The 20,572-nt window shown below is 52.9% G+C and overlaps 8 protein-coding genes across 8 annotated transcripts; 6 read left to right on the forward strand and 2 right to left on the reverse strand.

The window, feature by feature from the left end:
• Positions 1-452: 452 nt before the first annotated feature.
• Positions 453-1,904, forward strand: LRP88_01400 (mitochondrial chaperone BCS1; the record flags this gene model as incomplete). The annotated part of the gene is made up of 2 exons (XM_083238085.1): positions 453-1,198; positions 1,259-1,904. The coding sequence occupies 2 exons, from the start codon at positions 453-455 to the stop codon at positions 1,902-1,904; spliced, it is 1,392 nt and encodes a 463-aa protein (XP_083106590.1).
• A 491-nt stretch (positions 1,905-2,395) lies between these two features.
• Positions 2,396-3,430, forward strand: LRP88_01401 (uncharacterized protein; the record flags this gene model as incomplete). Its single annotated transcript, XM_083238086.1, has 1 exon — positions 2,396-3,430. The coding sequence occupies one exon, from the start codon at positions 2,396-2,398 to the stop codon at positions 3,428-3,430; it is 1,035 nt and encodes a 344-aa protein (XP_083106591.1).
• A 1,715-nt stretch (positions 3,431-5,145) lies between these two features.
• On the forward strand, positions 5,146-6,956 carry LRP88_01402 (amino acid permease/ SLC12A domain-containing protein; the record flags this gene model as incomplete). Its single annotated transcript, XM_083238087.1, has 3 exons — positions 5,146-5,422; positions 5,534-6,244; positions 6,292-6,956. The coding sequence occupies 3 exons, from the start codon at positions 5,146-5,148 to the stop codon at positions 6,954-6,956; spliced, it is 1,653 nt and encodes a 550-aa protein (XP_083106592.1).
• A 428-nt stretch (positions 6,957-7,384) lies between these two features.
• Positions 7,385-7,939, reverse strand: LRP88_01403 (uncharacterized protein; the record flags this gene model as incomplete). The annotated part of the gene is made up of 1 exon (XM_083238088.1): positions 7,385-7,939. The coding sequence occupies one exon, from the start codon at positions 7,937-7,939 to the stop codon at positions 7,385-7,387; it is 555 nt and encodes a 184-aa protein (XP_083106593.1).
• A 1,334-nt stretch (positions 7,940-9,273) lies between these two features.
• Positions 9,274-13,345, forward strand: LRP88_01404 (uncharacterized protein; the record flags this gene model as incomplete). The annotated part of the gene is made up of 3 exons (XM_083238089.1): positions 9,274-9,604; positions 9,655-12,615; positions 12,675-13,345. The coding sequence occupies 3 exons, from the start codon at positions 9,274-9,276 to the stop codon at positions 13,343-13,345; spliced, it is 3,963 nt and encodes a 1,320-aa protein (XP_083106594.1).
• A 2,627-nt stretch (positions 13,346-15,972) lies between these two features.
• Positions 15,973-17,767, forward strand: LRP88_01405 (uncharacterized protein; the record flags this gene model as incomplete). The annotated part of the gene is made up of 2 exons (XM_083238090.1): positions 15,973-15,980; positions 16,045-17,767. The coding sequence occupies 2 exons, from the start codon at positions 15,973-15,975 to the stop codon at positions 17,765-17,767; spliced, it is 1,731 nt and encodes a 576-aa protein (XP_083106595.1).
• Positions 17,768-18,244: 477 nt separating this feature from the next.
• On the reverse strand, positions 18,245-18,750 carry LRP88_01406 (uncharacterized protein; the record flags this gene model as incomplete). The annotated part of the gene is made up of 4 exons (XM_083238091.1): positions 18,245-18,304; positions 18,355-18,402; positions 18,453-18,654; positions 18,707-18,750. 4 exons carry the CDS (start codon positions 18,748-18,750, stop codon positions 18,245-18,247), a joined length of 354 nt encoding a protein of 117 aa, XP_083106596.1.
• An 879-nt stretch (positions 18,751-19,629) lies between these two features.
• LRP88_01407 (uncharacterized protein) lies at positions 19,630-20,540 on the forward strand (the record flags this gene model as incomplete). The annotated part of the gene is made up of 3 exons (XM_083238092.1): positions 19,630-19,768; positions 19,851-20,417; positions 20,470-20,540. 3 exons carry the CDS (start codon positions 19,630-19,632, stop codon positions 20,538-20,540), a joined length of 777 nt encoding a protein of 258 aa, XP_083106597.1.
• Positions 20,541-20,572: the final 32 nt, after the last annotated feature.

Consider the following 20,572-nt stretch of genomic DNA (forward strand, 5'->3'; position numbering starts at 1 on the left):
CCCTGACAGGATCAAATGATCTAAAAACTGATGTCCTAATCCTAAACAATGCCTATCTTTAGAAGCAGTTGCTTGGGTCTCTCCTGTGACAGTTTGGAAGACACCAACCGACGATGAGGTTTCTTGGCCACTACTTTTTCATGACAATTTGGATTCAAGGCGACTTATGTGTGGACTAATTGATGATTTACTTGTTCTTGCTATGTTCCAAAAAAGCCTCCAACTACCATTCTGGTTTGACTGTTTCCTCCAACTTGGCTCCACGTGCATGGTTCTCCAGAAAAAAAAAGAGGACCAACCAAACCACACCCTCTCTACCCATCTCCAACATCACTTACCACGACGCCAGCGAACCGAGTTGATACACGCCCGTCAGCGATGATCGCAAGGGCCAATGCGAAGAACCCAGCTGCGCTCGCCTAGCCACTCAACAGACATTGGTCCAGCCGAAGATGGATGAGGAAACGCTCAAGGAAGCTCTCACGAGCTTCCCCAATGCCAGCAAGGCGCCAGAACCTGCTGCGACCTCGGCGCTCAACATCAACGCCTTGTTCGATAACCCGCTCTTCGCGGGTGGAATTGGTCTCGCTTCTCTCGGCGCTGTCGCAGCATTTGCACGAAAAGGCGCATTATCCGCTCTCGGAGCAGCTCGGCGTCGATTGCTCGTCAACGTCGAGATCAGCAAGCAGGATCCCGCCTACCCTTGGATCCTAGCTTGGCTGTCACAACCCCGCGAAAACCCAGGCTTCATTGCCTCTCGACTGACACGAATCCACAACCTCTCCGTTTCGACAACCACCGCATCCCGAACGCCTGGTGTCAGTGGGCCACAACATGCGCATTTCTTCCTGCAGCCCGGCTATGGACGGCACATTGTCAAATTCGGCAGTGCGTACATTGCCGTCAACCGCGAGAAGCACAATACGGCGAACATGAACACGGGCGAACCGCACGAGATTCTTCAGATGACGACTCTATGGGCTCACCGACACGTTTTCGAGTCAGTCTTTAGCGAGGCGCATCAACTGGCAGCCAAGGCGAACGAGGGCAAGACGATTGTATACTCGGCTCGCGGAATGGACTGGGTGCCTCTTGGAGACCCGAGGAAAAAGCGACCACTTGGCTCTGTGATCCTAGACGAAGGTGTCAAGGAGAACATTGTGGGCGACGTGCAAGATTTCTTGAACCGGCAGCAATGGTATGTTGACCGAGGTATCCCGTACCGACGAGGGTATCTTTTGTTTGGCCCTCCTGGCAGTGGCAAGACGTCCTTTATCCAAGCGCTCGCAGGAGAACTGGATTTCAGTGTGGCCATGATCAATCTTAGCGAGATGGGTATGACGGACGACAAGCTTGCCTATCTCCTCACTAAGCTACCGAAGAGGAGTCTGTTGCTGTTGGAGGATGCAGACGCAGCATTTGTTAACCGACGACAACGAGATGCCGATGGATACAGTGGTGCGACTGTGACTTTCTCAGGTCTTCTCAACGCCCTTGACGGTGTTGCTGCCGGTGAAGAGCGGATTGCCTTCCTGACGACGAATCACGTCGATCGTCTTGATCCCGCTCTGATCCGACCTGGTCGTGTGGACTTGATGCTCCGCATTGGTGAGGCTACGCGCTACCAGGCTGCTCAGATGTGGGATCGATTCTACGGCGATGTTGATACGGATCACTCTGGCCGGGAACGTTTCCTCAACCGACTTGAGGAGCTGGGTCTGTTTGGACAGGGACCAGATGGAAAGCCATCGAATCGACACACCAGCGCAGCGGCGATCCAAGGGCTGTTCTTGTTCAACAAGAACGACATGAAAGGGGCAATCGATATGGCCGAAGGACTCATCCCGAGAAAGTTCGAGGCCTCGGATGATGTTCCAGAGGGAGCCATCAAGACTCCTGCATGAAGCTCCGTGTTTTCTCGGAGATGTATGAATATGTACCATACTTTTAGCTATTGTGATACCCCGGTTTGAATCATGAGATGGATTGGAAGATGAGTCGTAGATAGACCGTGTTGCTAAAAGGAGGATGTAGCTTCTGGGTATCGAGCTACCGGGCGGGCTTTTGAAGACGGAATTGGATGATGATTTCGCACGAGTCTCATCTTGCGAGAATATTGTATGCTCGTTAGAGCGCCCATCGAGGCTGAGCTGAACAACAGGCATGGCCGCGACTAGCTTGGCTTGGTTTGCTCGGTGTGACTGATGCGCTGTTGTTGCCTGGGCTTAGCAGCGCGTGCACGCGCGCATATTCACAGCCCGCCTTCGCAGCTCATAAGTGCCAACGGAACTTGGACCTGACAAAACTCCAAGCGAGAAAGGAATTAAAAAGCCTGACGACGATTTCACCAAATCCAACTCTCTTGGGCGTCATTACCTTGAATACCGCATCGAAAATGTCCTCCAACTCCGGCCAAGGCCAAGGCCAGGGAACGCTGGATATGTGGCTCTCCAAGAAACCATCATCTAAGCCCGCCGCTTCTACCTCTGAGCAGCCATCATCATCAACACCAGCTTCATCATCGTCTCAGCCTTCTCGTTCATGGCGCAACAGACGCAAAGACCCTTGGAGACAAGGCGCCGGGCTCGCCGCCGTCGCCAAGGAGACGCGAACAGTTCTCCCTGACATTCTCAATGGGTTGCCCGACATCGAGGCCAGCAAATCCGAGGCGCTCTACTACGAAACTCTTCAACCGCTCAAGGCTGCTGAGTGTCCCAAGCGCACACCTTCAGTGACAACAACTATCAAGATCGTCAACGATGACTCTTTCAATGCCGCCATCGACCTCGCTTCTTCAAAGGATGCCTCATCTGGTCGCGTCGCAGTCTTGAATATGGCCAGCAATGTGAGCCCAGGTGGAGGATGGCTAAAGGGAGCGCGCGCCCAGGAGGAGGCCCTATGTTATCGCAGCTCGCTGTACCTGTCCCTACATCGACGGTACTACCCATGGAAGCAGCGCATGGGTGTCTACAGCCCAGATGTTGTCATCATTCGCTCTGACCAGGATTCCGGGCACAAACTCCTCATGCCTGATGTTGACGTTGAGAATCTTCCCATCGTCAGCGTACTGAGTATTGCCGCTCTGCGCACGCCACCTGTTGCCAGAGCCGCGGAGAAGCAACCCGACGGCTCATATATCGACAGACTCGTCTTTGCGAACCCCGCAGATCGTGATATGACGAAGATCAAGATGAGAATATGTTTGCGAATGGCGGCGAGACGGAATCATGGGCTACTCGTGCTCGGTGCCCTGGGATGCGGTGCGTTCAGGAACCCGCCGAAGGAAGTGGCTCACTGCTGGTTGGAGGTTTTGCAGGAGCCAGAGTTCCAAGGCGGTTGGTGGGAGGAGGTGTGGTTTGCCGTGTTTGATCGAAGAAACGAGGGAAACCTCGAGGTATTCGAAGAGGTGCTTGGCGGCGTGGAGGTCTGATTTGAGGTATCACGGCTCTGATGAGATATGGCTATTGGTCGGATGATTGAGCGACAGTCGAGGAGGACTAGGAACATGGTTGTTTTTGGCTGAGCTTTTGAAATAGCATCGGATATGCCAGCAGCGCTTATGAGTCACGATGCATTTACGAGGGCCAATACTCCCTCAACTTATTACTGTTTCTCCTCTTGCTGAAAGCCAAGACGGCGGTTAGACCGCCACATTGCTTGTCCACATCCTATTCGGAGCTTCGGTTGGCCCCAATTTTGAAGATCTTTGGAGCGAGTTGAAAAGAAGCCGATGTCCCGGGAACCATTTCCTTGGCCTTTATATAAAGCCAATCAAGGTCTTTATATGATAAAATCTCAAATACCGGAAATCATTGGTCGGTCCGAAGAGCTACGGACCCGGCCCTAACGACGAAGTCAAGGAAAGGCCGAGATGCCAGCGGAGATGGAGTGTGCCCCGTGCCGATGGCCCGGACTCGCCCGGCGCTTCATACGGAAGAGGCCGAGTAAGGCTTGAGCTGTCAGGACACGTGAAAGATGATGTTCCATGGGCTGAAAAGACGACGTGGACAGGTCTCGAGAGGCTGAGATGGACGAGATGTTGATTGGGCGCCTCGGATGACGGAACTGGTGAATCCCACGCTGCAATTCAACATCGTCATTGCGAGGAAGATGGCATAATCGATATAATGACTAAATCACGTCTAACCGACACCCTCGGCGTCGACAATCAACTGGTCTCTAAAGCCCCGTGCGCCATCAAGTGTCCATCTCAATGGCTAGAGATTCACACCTTCAACGTATCCTAGCTTCACAGCTCTTTCGCCATGTCTCAAAATCTTCAAGAACCCACGCTGAATGTCTCATTGTCTTGCGCTAAGACATCTCCACCCGGCCACTTAATACGGGCCCTCGGCCGTTTGCAAAGCGTGCAAAGTTCTTCTAGTCCAGGGTTCTCGATGTCGTGATCGGCATTGCCTATGGCGTATCTCGCTATCCCCGGGTTTCTTGCAGAACCACTGGGCGATTCACACGCCACAAATGCGACCTCGGGCACACGCAAACGGGGGAGAAAGAGCCACATGCTTTGGTTTCTAGGGTGGGGGTGTTCGTCCAGCCTCAAGGGACCAAAAGACGCTCGACAGGGCATATCGTCAATGTTGGAAGCGAGACCAGAACCCATTCTTTCTGCAGCTGAACTCGGTCCAAAGGCGCAGACAACCCCCCATGACGAGGTCAGATCCGTCTCTGTCTAGCTAAATCAAGACCCCTGTAAGCGCTAAAACCGGGATGTGTTTCCCTGGTCCATCCCAAGGGCAGCTCTGACTTGCGCGAACCCAACAACCCCAACCCCATTACCTACGGATTGTACCTAATAAGAGCAATCTCGAGGAACCATGAGGGGGGTCGATCCTTGCTTCTTTCTTACGGGCTCTACGCCCGGCTGCGTTAGCACGGCGGGCCCTCTGGTGATGCCATAACCCCCAGCCCAAAGCCTCTCAACTTTATCTTAACTTTTCTCTGCCTGTCGTTGTTGTTTTCGGCGTTTTATATATACGTGCCTCATCTCTCCTCGTGGGGCCCAGTTTCAAAACAAGCAGCCTCCCTCAACGGCTGTGTATCGCCTTATCGTCCCGTACTTTTTATCTCTCACCAGGCCACTATTCTCCTCCACATATATTCATCTGGCCGAGGTGATTAGCCAAAATGTTCAATCGAAAGGAGGACGAAGATGCCGCTGCGGTGGATGGCCCGTCCGACTATGGCGACAACTACGGCGACAACTATGATTACAACCAGCATGATGGGCCAACGGATGACAGCTCTGTGGATCCCGACTCTGGTGTCAAGCGTGGTCTCAAGAATCGACATCTATCCATGATGGCTCTGGCCGGTATCATTGGACCTGGATTGCTCGTCGGCGCGGGTGGTGCGCTGAATAAGGGAGGACCAGCTTCCCTTATCATCGGCTTCGGTGTCATTGGTAGGATCCCTTTGTCTTGATGTTGACAGAGGATGTGAACACAAGTACAGACTTGAGGTTGCATTCTCGGTGGTATATCCAGGATAATGAGCGAGGCTGACTCTTAACCAGGTATCATTGCATTCTCCATCATGCAGTCCCTCGGTGAGGTGACAACTCTATATCCCGGTGGAGGCTCCTTCATCTCTCTCGCCGAGCGCATGGTAGACAAGTCCTTCTCTGTGGCCGTAGGCTGGAACTACTTCATCATCTGGGCCGCCGTCCTCGCCAACGAGTACAACGTCATCTGCAGCATCCTCACCTATTGGGCGCCTGTAATTCCGCTCTGGGGCTACTTTCTCATCTTCTGGACCGTCTTCTTGGGCTTTCAACTGCTTGGTATCGAGGCCTTTGGAGAGGCCGAGTTTTGGCTTGCCCTGCTGAAGCTCCTCGGACTAACAGCATACTTCATCTTTGCTATTATCTACGCAGCCGGCGGTCTGGTCGGTCAGGATAAGGCTCTCGGGTTCAAGTACTGGCACGATCCCGGAGCTTTCAACGGCAATGGCTTCCGCGGTGTTGCGACCGTCTTTGTCTTCTGCGCGACATTTTACTCTGGCGTCGAGTCCATCGCCATTGCTGCCACTGAGACGAGAAACCCTGGAGTTGCTGTCCCCCAGGCTATTCGACAGGTCTTTTGGCGTATCATCTTCGTCTACATGGGATCCGCATTCTTCTTTGGTCTCACCTGCCCGGCTGATGCGGATGGTCTCATCAACGGAGGCTCCAAGGCTCTGCAGAGCCCGATGACCATCGCTATTCAGACTGCTGGCTGGCAAGGAGGTTTGCGATCAGTATTCTATAAGCATGTTCTATTCTAACGGTTCCAGGTGTCCATCTGATCAACGCTTTCATTCTCGTCACTTGCTTGTCCGCCATCAACTCATCCATCTATATTGGTTCACGCACCGTCTTCTACATGGCGCAGTCCGGCAAGGCCTCCAAGGTCTTTGGCTGGACCAACGGTAGGGGTGTTCCCGTCTGGGCCATCCTCATCACCAACGCCGTCGGCTCCATCTCGATGATGAACGTTTCCACCGGTGCTGCCAGAGCATACAGCTACATCGTGAACCTCTCCGGCGTGAGCGCGTTCCTCGTCTGGGGTAGCATCTGCATCATCCACATTCGATTCCGACGCGCCTGGAAGGTCCAGGGCAGAAGCATCAGCGAGTTGCCTTACAAGGCGATGGGATTCCCGTATCTTGCTTGGCTTGGTCTCGGAGCTTGTGTCTTTTTGGCCCTTGTCCAGGGCTGGACTACGCTGTCGCCGTTTGACGCGGGCAACTTTGTGGATGCCTACATTTTGATTCCTCTGTTTGGAATCATATATGGAGTCTGCAAGTTGCTCTGGCGTAGCTCTGATCCGATCAAGCGTAGCTGGAGCATTGATCTGGACAGCGGGAGGAGAATGGACCTGGACCACAAGAGCGGTCCAGCTGTTGGAGGTGTACCGGGTCAGGTCCCCATCTGGAAGAAGATTTGGAACTGGTTCTAAACATGAAAGACTCATCACGGGTGCATGTTATGATCACTGTGCAAGGTTATTACGAGCTCAATGTAAATAATGATACCCCCTTGAATTACCTACATAGCTAGGGTTAGTAGACGAACCCGAGACGTCATGAATTAATGATAAACGGGGATTGCAGTTGTGTCAATGTCGAGCCTCCTTGGAGTCGGTACGCTTTTAAAGATACAGGCAGCTGTACAGACGTGCACTCTTCTCTCGCTCACCTATCCTTCAACGGACTCCAAGTTAAGCACGCCCATTCGATCAGTATAGCCAAATTTCTGGAGTCATCGTTGGATTTAATTAGAATTCTCAACTAAACAAGACTCAAGCTTACGCGAAACCCCTCATCCTTTGCTTCCTTCCAAACCAGCCAAGCTGAACTCCCTATACACACTTCCCCATATGTACCACTATACTCGCTTTTTCTTCTTTTCAAGCTGAAGAGGGTCAGCGAGAGTGATCGACTTCTTCGCCAGGTCTATTGGTACTGGCCCAACCCACTCGATCCTACTCTCTCCGGGCAGCACCCAGAGATCATAGAACTCACCACCAGGATATTCGTCAGTTAACCGAAATCTCCCCCACCCAATAACTTCAGCCCATGCTTTCTCTCCTCTAGATGCGTAGGTGCTTGCTATACGTTCCGGCACTGGAGTTGTTGGCGGCATCTGGACCGTTACTCTCTTGACGCAGTAGGAGGGGTCCTCGGGCCAGGGATTCTTGTCGGCGTTGATGAGTCGAACTAGCTTTGCGTCTACATTCGCGTCAGCCTCGGCAAACTCAGGATCTTTTGTTTTGTCACCTTTGTGGTTGTTCTTGTTTTCGATCTCGATCTCACTGATGAGTTTGTCCACAAACATCTCTGCGATCTCATCGTCGATGAAGACGGGGAGGGTTTTGTTGGCCTGTTCAGGACTTTTACGTGGCCCGGATACGGCGTTAATGAGTCGCTTGAAGGGCTTCATGATGTTGATGGCGGATCGTGATGACAATATCAGTGATGGGCGTTGATGGATGAAGGTCTTGGTGTTTCTTGGCAAGACTTGAGTGTTTATAAGCAGCATTTTGGGAACATGATGTCTAGGAGTAAGACAATTGTTCGCATCAGGCCCCTTTGTATCGTTGTTTAAGAAAGTATTGATACCTAGTTTCTTTGAACAGAAGGCTTGATGCCATGTCTAAAGGAGCGTTGGAAGACAAAGATTCAGGGCGGGATGCATGAGCAACTCTTTGATACGATACCATAGCTCAAAGATGTTCTAACATAGTCCCGTGCATGTACTTCAGCTTGCGGTATGGATGTAGTTCAAGACAGGAGTCAATGCAAATTGGCACTCGTTTGTCTCTACCTACCCTGTGCTCAAGTCCTACACACGGGCGTTTCGAAGTATAAGAACAAACGACCCAATATCGAGTGACTCGACAATGAAGTGAAAATTTAATAATTCCACCTCGCTTCCTAACCACATCAAATTGTGAGGGCTTTGTGTGAATGTAGCTGGGAAACACAAGTCACCCGTATCTAAACGGTGGATGCTATTCACACAGACTGTAACATGTGATACTTGGAGGGCCCGGAGGATTGATGGCCCGGCCCGGAGCTCAGGGGTTTATCAGATAACGGTCCGTGCGCTGAGGTGCGTTCGGGAGCGGATTGGCGCCCGCCAGCAGCAGATTGAGTCTCGGTACATGGTCTCAGGGGTTCAACATGCCATTCATGCCTGACATCAGGCCAAGCTCATGTACCAGTACAAATTAGAGTTAGGCGATCTCCAACAACCGCAACGTGCCCTGTGTGCCTCCACTGGGTGAGTGAGGTCAGCTCCATCTCAAGCCTCCCAACACTCGTCGTCAATCTAGACTACATCACGATCGACAGCTCTCCTTATTAGCCAAGCGATATCCTTCTCCATACTCGACGACGACCGAGTCACTCAAGATCTTCTCTCCAGCCGCCTACGCTCACGCGCATACCCGCACTCTCCACCGAACTCATTTCGCTCTCCGCAATAGCTCCTTTGTTCCTGACGACCGCGCGCTATCGCTATCGTTATCGCCGCATGCCTCGTTTGAGTCGCTCCGTCATGAAATTTAGCCATACCACTGTCGCGCCATAAACAACTACACAAACTCGACCTCAGCCCAAGGAATCCTATTTCTTCTGCATGTGTCTCGATCCCGATCGATCCGTTCACGTCCTGCGTCATCTCCCCGCGAACTTAACCCTCCTCCACGTCCCTGACGTCGCGACCTTGGGGAGTCGACCAAGCTTCGACACGGCCGGCCACAAGTCGAATGAATGCAACCTTTAAACCCATTCCTGGCCGCCTTCTTCAAGAGCTCCCTCCCAAGCCAGTGCACACCGGTTCATCATCACATCCTACTGGTCCCGTCGACGGATGTGCTTCTCACATTCCGCGAGACCGAGAGCGGCTCAGCCCCCGCTGAGGTCATCGCCTCGGAGGACTTTCTCGCCAGTCATGTCCTCCGCGTGCCTGCTCCGAATGGAGCAGCAGGATCCAAGGATGGCGCCCAGAACCTGCGCGAGGTGAGAGGAAAGGCGAAGCAGTTCTCTACTCTGAACGGCAAGAGCGTGGTTATCAAGGACACATTCATATATAGCAACAAAGGTGCGTATCAACCTGCGCCGCGCAAGCGTGCATTTGCTCACTGAATCTAGGCTTCAAGACACTCGCGCAAGCTCAACTTCTCAACGACATTGTATTTTATCCCGACGTCTTTGAGCCACGACAATGGCTTCTCTACTTTATCTCCAGGCCCCTTGTAGGCATCTGGGAGGAGAACAAGATTGTTCCGGCCGTCTTCATTCCTGGCATTAGGAAGCGAAAGATGAACGAGCAGAAGCAGACATCCAACGCCGAATCGACCGAGAATGCCGCCCCACGCAAGAAGGACATCAAGAGCTTCCATGACCTACTCAACAACTTCCCCATGATCGCAAGGCAGATGCAGCCCGGCCTCGAGAAGCTGTTCCTCGAGTTCACCAACGTCTTCCGCAAGCCTCTACCTCCTCCGCCATCGGCCGAGCATATCCCAGACCCTGAACCGGATGGGCCTATTACCAGTGCCATGAAACGAGCTCGATCCAACAGCATGTCGGCAAAGACGGGTACGGGTGATGATGGTAGGCTTCCAGTCATGGAAAACTTCTACGCCGAAGATGACGAGGACATTATGAGAGCATCACTTGAAACTGCTGTCACAGCTGCCATCGACCTTTTCCAAGGAGTTGACAAGCAGCAACTATCTTTGTTGGGAGCCACAACAGACCTGACAGGTCCTTTGGTTGAGAAGCTGATAGAGCGCTATGTCACGGAGAATGTCCACAATCAGCTTTTCCCTAGGCTAAACGCTCTAAAGCGACCATACGACCTAGAGCTCGAGGCAAAGATCAAGAAGATGCAATTCATCGACATCTCTCAATTGGGCATTGGCATTGATGGCGGTTCCAAGGCGAAACATGATCTCATCATCCAGCTCGGGCCTGCCGTCGAGGAGTTTAAGAAGATCTCTGCGGCTACATGCCCGCAGGTCATGCTGGGTCTCTTGCTGTCAACGATCAAGATTGTGTCGCAGCTAACAGACTCCTCCAAGTCACATACGGTGCCATCAGACTCGTCCTCGGAGAAGCCTATCATGACTGTTAACGCGGACACACTGGTCTCATTCCTTCTGTACGTTGTGATACGATCTCAAGTCAAGCAGCTCCAGGCTCGATTGATCTATGTCCGGAACTTTATCTTTATCGATGATGTCGACAGTGGCGAGCTGGGTTATGCCTTGAGCACGTTCGAAGCTGTACTGGCCTATCTAGTCCTCGACTCAGCGGGTTTACGACGCGCAAGCCGAAGGAATAAAGCCCTATGGGATGCCGCAAAGACCGGAACTCTTGATGACCTCAAAAAGATCATGGAACCTGATGCCGGTGCTGCGGATGACGACGATTTGTCCGAATCTCCCATCTCAAGCCGTCGGCCATCGACTGCGTTGAGCCTTCAGAATGACACACGATCTTCAGGCCCAACCAGGTCTCGGAGGTCCTCATTGGTCTTGTCACAATACGAGCATTTCTCCCACGGCTCAGGTCTGAGCCATGTGTTTCCCTTCCAAGCAAATGGTGACAATGAGACACACTCACATGACTTTACGATACCCATACGAAGGGTAAAGAAGGTGTCCATGGACACTCGAAGTTTATCGGAGGCGTCTGAGGTGTCTTTCCACTCCCGTACTGGAAGCATAGGCACGATTGGGAGCGCCCTGGAGGGAGACATCTCTGTTGCACGATTGTCACAAACCAACAATGCCTTTGGAGAATCTGTCCTCATGATGGCTATCCAAGCCGAACGAGCAGAGACGCTCAAGTACCTGCTTTCTCTGTCCGAGTACTTCCCTGCCTCCTTTGTTCTTGACGACATGAACAACGAGGATACCACCCTACTGAGCGCCGCCATTCAGCTCGGTAATGCGCAAATCATAGACATGACCATCGACTTTGTGATTTCGTCGACGACCCCCAAGCAGCTCACATCATATCTGGCGCAGCAAGACATCTGGGGGCGCAGTTGTGGTCATTATCTCTTCAACGCACCCTCATTAATCACACGAATCGGCCATTTGATACCATGGCGACAACGGGATAAGAATGGCCAAACACCCTTGTTCGCTCTTTGTCGATCTTACGACCACGGAAACTACCACGAGATGGTTGAAGCTGGGTTGAACGTAGCGGCGGCTTACCAGCGTGACGGACAACCCCTGCACATCGACGAGCACATCGACAATAAGGGGAACACGATACTGCACATTATGAATGATGCGGGCCTCGCCCTGAGGATCCTGCAGTACTGCGATGTCGACGTCAATGCGACGAACGATAAGAGATTTACGGCGTTGATGGTTGCTAGCAAATACGGTAGATATGACATGGTTCGCTCACTGTTTGCTGACCCAAGAGTGGACGTGGGAGCCAAGGAGGTTAGAGGCCTCACAGCCGTTGAACTGGCAAAGGACGACGATGTGCGTAACAAGATTGACGACCTTGCCCTCTTCAGCATGGCACCGGGGCCGGATGCCCGTATCACAGGAGTGGTTAGGGCATTCTTTGTGGAGGACGCAACCGTACGGTTGGTGTTGAAGTCGGCTGCTCCAACGGACCACGACAGCTACACAGTCACGACCAGTCGCCGTTCGCTCTCCGATTTTGAGCACCTCCCTAACCTACTGGCACTTGAGAACCCGGCATCATGGATTCCATCGCTCAACGATGTGCGCTCGCCATTCCAAATACCGTCAAAGCCTTCGCGGGCGATCTTACGAGACATGCAAGCTCGAGCGGACTGGTTCTTGAAGATCATGCTCATGCATCCGACATTCGCAACGCACGAGATGCTATGGGAGTTCTTCCTTGTGCCAGAGCTACAGCTGGACATGATGGAGCAGCGGACTCTTCTCAAGGCAGAGACCAGAGCAGAGAAGGTGAGAGACGAGTACGAGCCAGTGGAGGATGTGAGAGAGGTGGAGCAGTTTGTCAACCATGCCCGAGAAATGATTAGGAGCGTCAACTACTCGACTAAGAGCGCGACGAGACGAGCCAACAACGTTGGGCTTGTGGTGGCAGGTACGTATTTCATGAGACGCCGTGCTCCAATGAACGGCGATGAACTAACAGTGCATCAGACATGTACGATTCGTCAGTGCTACTTCATCGAGCTGTTTCAACGCTGCAGTTCCTCCCCACCACGCACGTCGAGGCGTTTGAAACATATGTGCGGTCGATCGTGCCGACCCAGTCAAATGCTCAGGCGACTCTTCACTCGACACTCTTGGCCCTGCAGTCGACGGTGCAGGCTCTCTTGGCATCCCTGTCACGACCCCCATCTCTCATATCTCAGATGAGAGCCGCGAAGCGTGAGGCTGATAGGAACTTCAACTCTCTCAACAAATCAAGGTGGCCCTTGGGGCTTTTGGATGATACAAGGCAAAGGCTATATGACGAGAAGGAAGAGCGAGCACGGAAATCTCGAGAAGAAGCCGCCAACATCGCAAAGGAACTTCGGTATACACAGCAGACAGTAGCTGGAGAACTTGCAGGGTGGCAGGAACTACACGACAAGCTAGGTCGCCGGGCGATCCGGGAATTCGCGCGAGGAATGGTTGTGCAAGAGAGGATGAAGTTGGAGGGCATGATGAGGGCGCTCCGGAAAATCAGGACAGGCAGCGGAGAAGGGGGGACACATGCAGCGGGCAACGGGACGAGGTCACCAGCCCCTTCCTCACCGAGACGGGAGGCGACGGAAGCGCAACCGGCGACGATGGATGAGTCGGAGGGCGGTGGCGAGGTTGGATAGTCGGGTAGCCTTGGGAGTGGATACACGGACTGTCAAATCCACGATATGGGGAACCAGGCAGACACAACACCAGGGAGACGCGTGATATGGGGAAGAGAGAGACGCGTCGGGGAGCTGCAGACCGCGATGGCAGCACAGACAAGGCGAGTCGAGCTAAGCTCGGAGGCGATTTGCATGCGGGTCCTTGCACCTGGAACGAGGAGGGGCTAAGGATGCAGAGTGTACATCGAGTTACTTTGCGGAGGGAGGGATGGATACCCCGTGAGTTTGTGACTTGTTTGGTTGGGGAGGAGGAGATGGATGGGGGGAGATAGCTTGGTGAGGCTTGCTCGTGTCTCCTGTGTAACCCCGAAGGCCACCTTTTTTTTTTACCATATACTAGTATTCAACGTTAGATATTTCTTGGTGGTCTGGTAGATTTGGATGGAGTTTATAGGCCTAATATCTACATAGAATAATGGCCTTGAGGAGGGCGGCATATTGCTTTACATGCAGAGATGGCTGTATCTCATGTTCTATCGACTTGATATCACGACATGAACAATGACAATGACAATGGAAGCTTAACCTGGACCACCAGACCACCATCATCAGGCCTTCTTCAATCGTGCATACCCGAGAGACGCCTCACCGGAAAAAAGACAACGAGATGGACAGCTGGTCTGTAGCATGGGTGCTCAAAGAGGCAAGTGGAGCAGAACAAACTGCAGTAGGGACGAAAAAGGATTCAAAGGCTGGTCTGTTCGCGAAGATGGCGTTGCAGAGCCGTCAAAGCTGGGCGAAGAGCTAGGACAAGGATAGGGAATCGCCGTGGATCGAGTGAAACTTGAAACATGAAACCACAAGCAACAGAAAGCAGCAGACAGAGCTCGAGCTAGGGACGTACGGAAGGGAGCTAGAGAAGCAGAAGCCACGGTGCTGCAGAAGGCCACGAGCCACTCATTCCCTGCAACAGCTCGCGAGACACGGCCCGCCGTGGAGAAGGCGGAGAGGACGTGGAGCCGATTGGTCCACGGCGCGTGGTGTCCTGGCGCGTGGTTGCGAGCGAATGGGAGACGAGTTCAAGGGAGGACGACGTGGTGGTTACGCGCCGAGGCTTCTGGTGGTCTTTTTCTTCCCCACGAGAAGGGGCGGGGGCGGAACAATGAGGCTGTGCTGGAAAAAAGAGAGAACGGAGGAAGAAAGAGAGACACAGTGGGCCGAGGACAATCTCCGTAGCCGCTGGCGGTGGGCTTCTTTAATATGAGGTCTCTACGGTGGAAGAACGGCGAGTGTTAGGCGCCCGTTCGAGGTTCACGACATAGATTAAACGCCGGCGGTTAAGAGATTGGCCGGGACCACTATGTAGACTGTGTCAAGGGGGACCCCTTGAAGAAAAGAGCGAAAGTCTGATGCTGCTTCTATTCTGAGGGTCGGGTTCATATTTTTTCTCCGATTGAGTGAGACAGACCTGTAGCCTTGTGTATGTGTATGTATGTGTATGTAATGTACTATGAGTTGGCCACTGGCGCTTATTGAGGACATACAGATAGAGCACATGAAAAAAGAGCGGGGGACTCGCATAGACCCTGAAAGGAGGAGAGGGCTATGTCGGTTGTCCCTTGCAACGAAAATTGTGTATGAACGCGGTGTAGTAAATATTGGGAAGTCTTGAATTCACGACACGGTTATCTACTCGAGATGTGAGTCGCGTCTTCAACTTCTGTCGCGTCTGTTCCAGCTTCTCGCAATGGACGACAGCTTCTCGTGGAGCGTTGGAGCTACTGTGGACTAAAGCTTGCCGAAGGTCCAGGATCTAAAAATGAGTCATAGGCGCCCGGCCATTCAGCGACCGGGGTCGTGCAGCAACGGGGCCAAGCCCAGAATCCCTGGCCCCGGGATCCGTGGATCATGCCGTGTGGATGGGAATATTTGGGTGTGAACCGGGGGTCGGGGCCGCACAGTCCACTTCTTGGTCTCGCACTTGGACCACGCACCCAAGCGCCCGCTGTGGGTACAGTGTCAATATCATTGGGCCGGCGAATCACGGCCCTACCTGTACATGTCTGCATCGCCAGATCTCGTTCTGTCAACTTACACCAAGAAGACAGCGACAGTAGCGCGCGTGTGGTCCCCCCCCGCGCGTCGGCAGACAAAGAAGAGACGTGTTTCACATCATTCTCTTGCGTGTTTGCCATGTTTCTTGTTTCGTCCAGTTCGGATGGGTCCCCTGCCGGCCAGCCGCCCATCGCCAACCATTTGCTCTGCACTGCTTTGTAACGAGCATAAGAAGACGGCCTCGCCCTGGGTCTCATTTCTCATACTCGCTCGGTTCATCATCAGCCTGTCTTTTACCAATCATCTCATCCTTCTCCTTTTCCTTTTCTCCTGTACTTTTGTGGTCCGGTATCACTTGCTCGTCGTCTCATTCCTCGCACCATAATCGTCCGTCCGAACCAACAAAAAGACAACACACAAGGCCATCTCTCTCTGTCTCTCAAGCCTCACGAACCGAGGCATCTTGCTCTCTGAAACTCCCCATACTCGCCGTTTCACGATTGCATCTGGAGCTGGCCTCCTAATCCCTGACCTTGATACAACACCACCTGCATCGATAGACATACGACCACTAATACCAACCGCCCAACATGTCTGCGTAAGCCATCCCTTCCCGCATTATATCTTTTATACCAAACCACTAACTCTCCCTTTCTCAACAGTCTGGCAGTCGACATGCCCTTCGACTTCAACTTTCCTTCGGCCTCGATTGAGCGCCCAAGCCCGCCTCCTGCTATGCCCGTTGTGCCCTTTGACCAGGCTCTCCTCGACATGGCGTATGCTTCGGCTTCTGCTAATGCTGCCGGCCACATTTCCGGCCACTCTCGTTCATCTTCAAAGGTCTCGGTCTACTCCACCGCCTCTGCCGAGTCCGACCCGGAATCTCTTGCTTCCCGTCTCACCACTCCCCCCCGTGCTTCACCTCCTGTCCGCCAACATGGGCCTCTTCTACTCCCCAAGATCCGCTCCCAGGACCAGGACATTGACGCTACTCCCTGCGGTCACTACCGCATGACGACGCCTCCTGCCCCCAGGCCATCCCGTCACACTCGCAGTTACACCAACCCCGAGTCCATCCACGCCATCACCTTTGACTCTCCCGCCACTGTTGCCTCTGTCAACACTTCATTCTCTAGCCAAACCGACGACCTGTCCGGAGCTCTCCTTACTTCCCCAGCCAACTTTGCCACTCATGTCTCGGGTTCTTCCCACTCGCGTCGTGCCTCCAGCCTCGACAACACTACTCTTGACAAGTATGGGTACCCAACCTACCGTCAGATGCCCACATACGTTCCTATGGCTACTCCTCAGCCCCAGTCTGACTATGGATTCGCTTCATACAACTACAGCCCTCGTTCTCAGTCCCCCTTGAGCATCTCTACTACTCCGGACCCCACTCCCAACACCAACCTTATCAGCTTCCTTACTTGCTCCAACCCTGCAGCCTCATTGGTCCGCACCATCTCATTCCCTCTTCGCGATGCTACTACTAAGCACTTCTGGTGGGACGTCCGAAACATTCGCTCTTGGTCCTCCTTCAACGCTGCCACCATCCTCTCTCTTCCTGGTGCCACTGCTCTGCTCACATCGCCTGTCCCGGCTTCTCTGCTCCCTCAACCTGCCTTTACTTCGCGCCACCCCGAGACCGAGGCTGCCCTCCACTCCATCTACGCCTCCTACTACCTCCCTAAGCTGAACTCGGCCCTGACCATGTCCTCAACCCGCCCACTGCACCTGTCCGTGCCCCCCAAGACCTCTGGCCTCAATGATCTTGTGTTTGTTGCCAATGGTGCCGGCGAGTCTGCCACTGCCGCTGCCATGTTCGGCGGCAAGCCCACTGCCCGTGTCGTCGGCCTTGTCCGAAGCTTCGACCGCTTCAACACTGGCATGCGTGTCGAGGGTAACATCAAGCGGGTCGAGTACCTTCGCGGCCTCGCCGCCATCCACCATGCTATGCGCGAGCATGGATGCCGCTACGGCTTCATTCTTACCGAGATCGAGCTGGTTCTCGTTCGCAACGGTACTGAGACTACTCCATTCTTTGGTGACCTCGAGGTCACCTCTGTCCAGCTTGCCTCATCCGCGCCTGAGGGAGATGCATCCACTCTCCCCCATGAGACGCCATTGACTGCATGCCTCGCCCTCTGGGGCCTGTGCCAACTCGCCAGTGACGACACGCCTGCCGGACAGGCTCACTGGCGCGCCGAGATCGGTGCTCCCGCCGAGGGAACCCGTCGCAAGGCCCAGCCCCGAGACTCGTGGATCCCCCAACCTCAGCTGGCTGAGAAGCGGGAGGCCAAGCGAAGTCGCGGCTGGGTCTGGCCCGAGGATGCCATTGGCCGCAAGGAGCTTGGAAAGCGAGGTGTTCGATACGGCGGCATCTAAGATGGTTTCTTTGATAGAAACATCAACGCCTGGTTGCGAATGATGACTGAACGCTGACGATCGCCTCGGGAATGGATGAATTGGATAGAAAAAGACAATGATGATGTCACGAATAAATAGCCTGTGTTTTTTCTTCTCTCTGTAATTCCTTTAGTGTTTAATCAAATCAACAAAAACTTGTCCAAATTTAGCAGGTCCTCTATTCCTCGTTGCGTCAACTTGCCCATAGCTTCTGACTATGGCCTGTCAAGTGGGTGCTTTACTGTGAGATCTACAAACCCAACTCCCAGAAGTAACTAGCCTTAGAAGAAACGACACCAAACCAAGTATAAGTTGAGCTATTTACACCGCTGCTCACATATACGAGATCTGATCGTCACCCCCCAGAAGAAGAATCCACCAAGCACGTCCCAGCTTTCAACTAGTAAACTCAACTACACGCTACTACGCGAACTTCCACTTTCAGTTGCCAGCTCTTCAGCTGGGGTTAGCCTCGGCGCCCTGCGAATGACAGATCTCTTCACAGTAGTACGTGATCTTTCAAACATGTTAGATCTGAAGTCAGTTTTGGGGGAAAGACTTCTTACCTCGTCACCACCAATGTGCCAGCCAGCAGAGTTGCAGTATGTGCCATCCTGAACAACCGTTAGTCAAGCAGGAACTCGTTGAGAGGAAGGGGACTTACAAAAGTGCAGTCAGGGCACTGATCCCACTGGTTATCACCAGTGTTGCGGTTCCTGTAGGCCTCGCAGGCACACTTGGTGGCATCTGGGAGCATCTCAAACTCCTTTGCCCAGGTGTAGCTGACGCTGAAGGGAGTACCACCGATGTTTGAGTACTTTCTGCCAGAGACGCACACCGCAACGTTGTGTAGGTCCGCAAAGACTCTGGGTGTAAGTTAGCAGCCCTCCAAGTGTTGGCATAGGGGGAGAGACTGACCCGCTGGTGAGGGAGAGGAGAGCGGTGATGGTAGTGCACTTCATGTTGAATTCTTGGAAAGTTTGATGAGGGAGGGAGATATGGAGAGAATAGAGGCAGGGAGACAGAGACAGAAGAGTGATGAGTGCCACTTCGGTTAGTCCTCGAGATGATGACCTGGACTCAACTCGGTATATAACACCCCATGAGCCATATCGTTCACAATCCTTCAAGGTCAACAAGATTACTCAATGGAGTCACCGCCTCGTATTCATCAATCCCCCCACGACTGGTGTTTCACGATGGCCTCCTCAACTATGCCTCTCGAGGACGTGATATCAAACCACGCGGCCACGTTATCAGCCTTACCTTCTTAAAACAGACAAGGCTTATCTCTACGTCATGAAGATCTTTAACAAAAGACGGTAAAAAGGCAACGGCGTTTCCGAAAATCAATGCCATGGCCCCTTTCACTAGTTCGAAATCCTCCGCCGCTCTTATCCCAAGATGAAAACCGAAACAAGATCTGCATCGGTTGGCATTCGTGGAAGTTATAAGCCCCCACCGAATGAGGACCCTTTAGGATCTCTATCTATCCACTGACGTCTCTTGACGCGCCGTTTAGAGTTTGGCAGGTGACAAGGGGGGTTGTAGGCAGGGGTTTTGTGAGATGGGCGGACACTTTGACAGGGGGTTGTTTCTAGAAAGACGATAGATGAGGAAAGTTGAGAGACTGATCGTAATCTACAATGGAAAAGACGGCATATCTATCTCGTAATGAAATCAACTCATGAAGTGCAGTCAACAGGATGGGGCTCGTATAGGTTTGTGATATAATACCTTGGGTCGAGACGCGATGAAATTCAGAAAAGGGCAGTTACACAGCAAACCACCTCTCTCTTCTATCAACGTCTTTTCTCTAAACACTCTTTGCCTCTGTCAATATGCTCTCCTTCAGTTTCTTGAGCTTAGTCCTGGCGACCACTGTTAGTGCTGCTCCCTTCCATGGACTGAACAGCACCAAGTGGACTCCGGAGCATATCCTTCAGCCGGATGAGGTCATTCTCTACGGTGAAGGCCGCAGTAAGTCCATCTCACTTTGATTTTCCTTGTCAAACCTTTTGTGTCCTTTGCCAAGGTGTCGGAGATATTAACAAGACAACAGTGGAGGTTGTCCATGAGAGTGTCTATCACAGCCTCATTGCATCCGACGGCATCTCAGAGGACATCCCAAAAGTCCCTGAAGCCTTCCCTGCCCCCTCTCACCCCTTCAAGGCTCCCAAGTCCAGTGACGACGACTCTCTCTCGAAGCGTCAGTGTGACTTGACCACGGCTGTCGTCACAGACCGCTCAGAGACCTTTGTCGACTGGGACGTGCAAATGTCCCCCGTCATCATCGGCACCGGCGACGGCATCACCGTCTCCGTCACCTCTGGCTATAGTGTCAGCAACAGCGTGAGCGTCAGCGGTGGTGCAGACTGGACCGTCGTCAAGGACAAGCTTGGTCTGTCTTTTGGTGTCGACTACAGCCGCACGTGGACTTCCTCTGCGAGCATCAACATTGCTGCCAAGGTTGCTGACGGTTACTCGGGAGTCATGATCACCAAGCCCATCAAGACTAGAAAGTATGGCAGGGTCTTGAAGGGTTGCATTGGCTCGCAGACCGAGTCGGGTACCTTCTCTGCTGATTCCTTTGAGGAGAAGGAGTATGCTGGTATCAAGTGGGTTTCTGGTAAGATACGATGCTGCTTCTGGTTAATATGCATTAACCAACTGCCTGATAGGTGCCATTACTCTTTGCTCTAAGAAGGAGTTTCCTCTTTCTCGTTGCACTGGAAGCGGCAACTTTGTCTAAACCTAAGACACCGAAGTAGAGCACAAGCATGT

This window comes from Fusarium phalaenopsidis (assembly GCF_050370095.1).
Source record: "Fusarium phalaenopsidis strain FUZ10S chromosome Unknown contig_32278, whole genome shotgun sequence".
NCBI lineage: Eukaryota > Fungi > Ascomycota > Sordariomycetes > Hypocreales > Nectriaceae > Fusarium > Fusarium phalaenopsidis.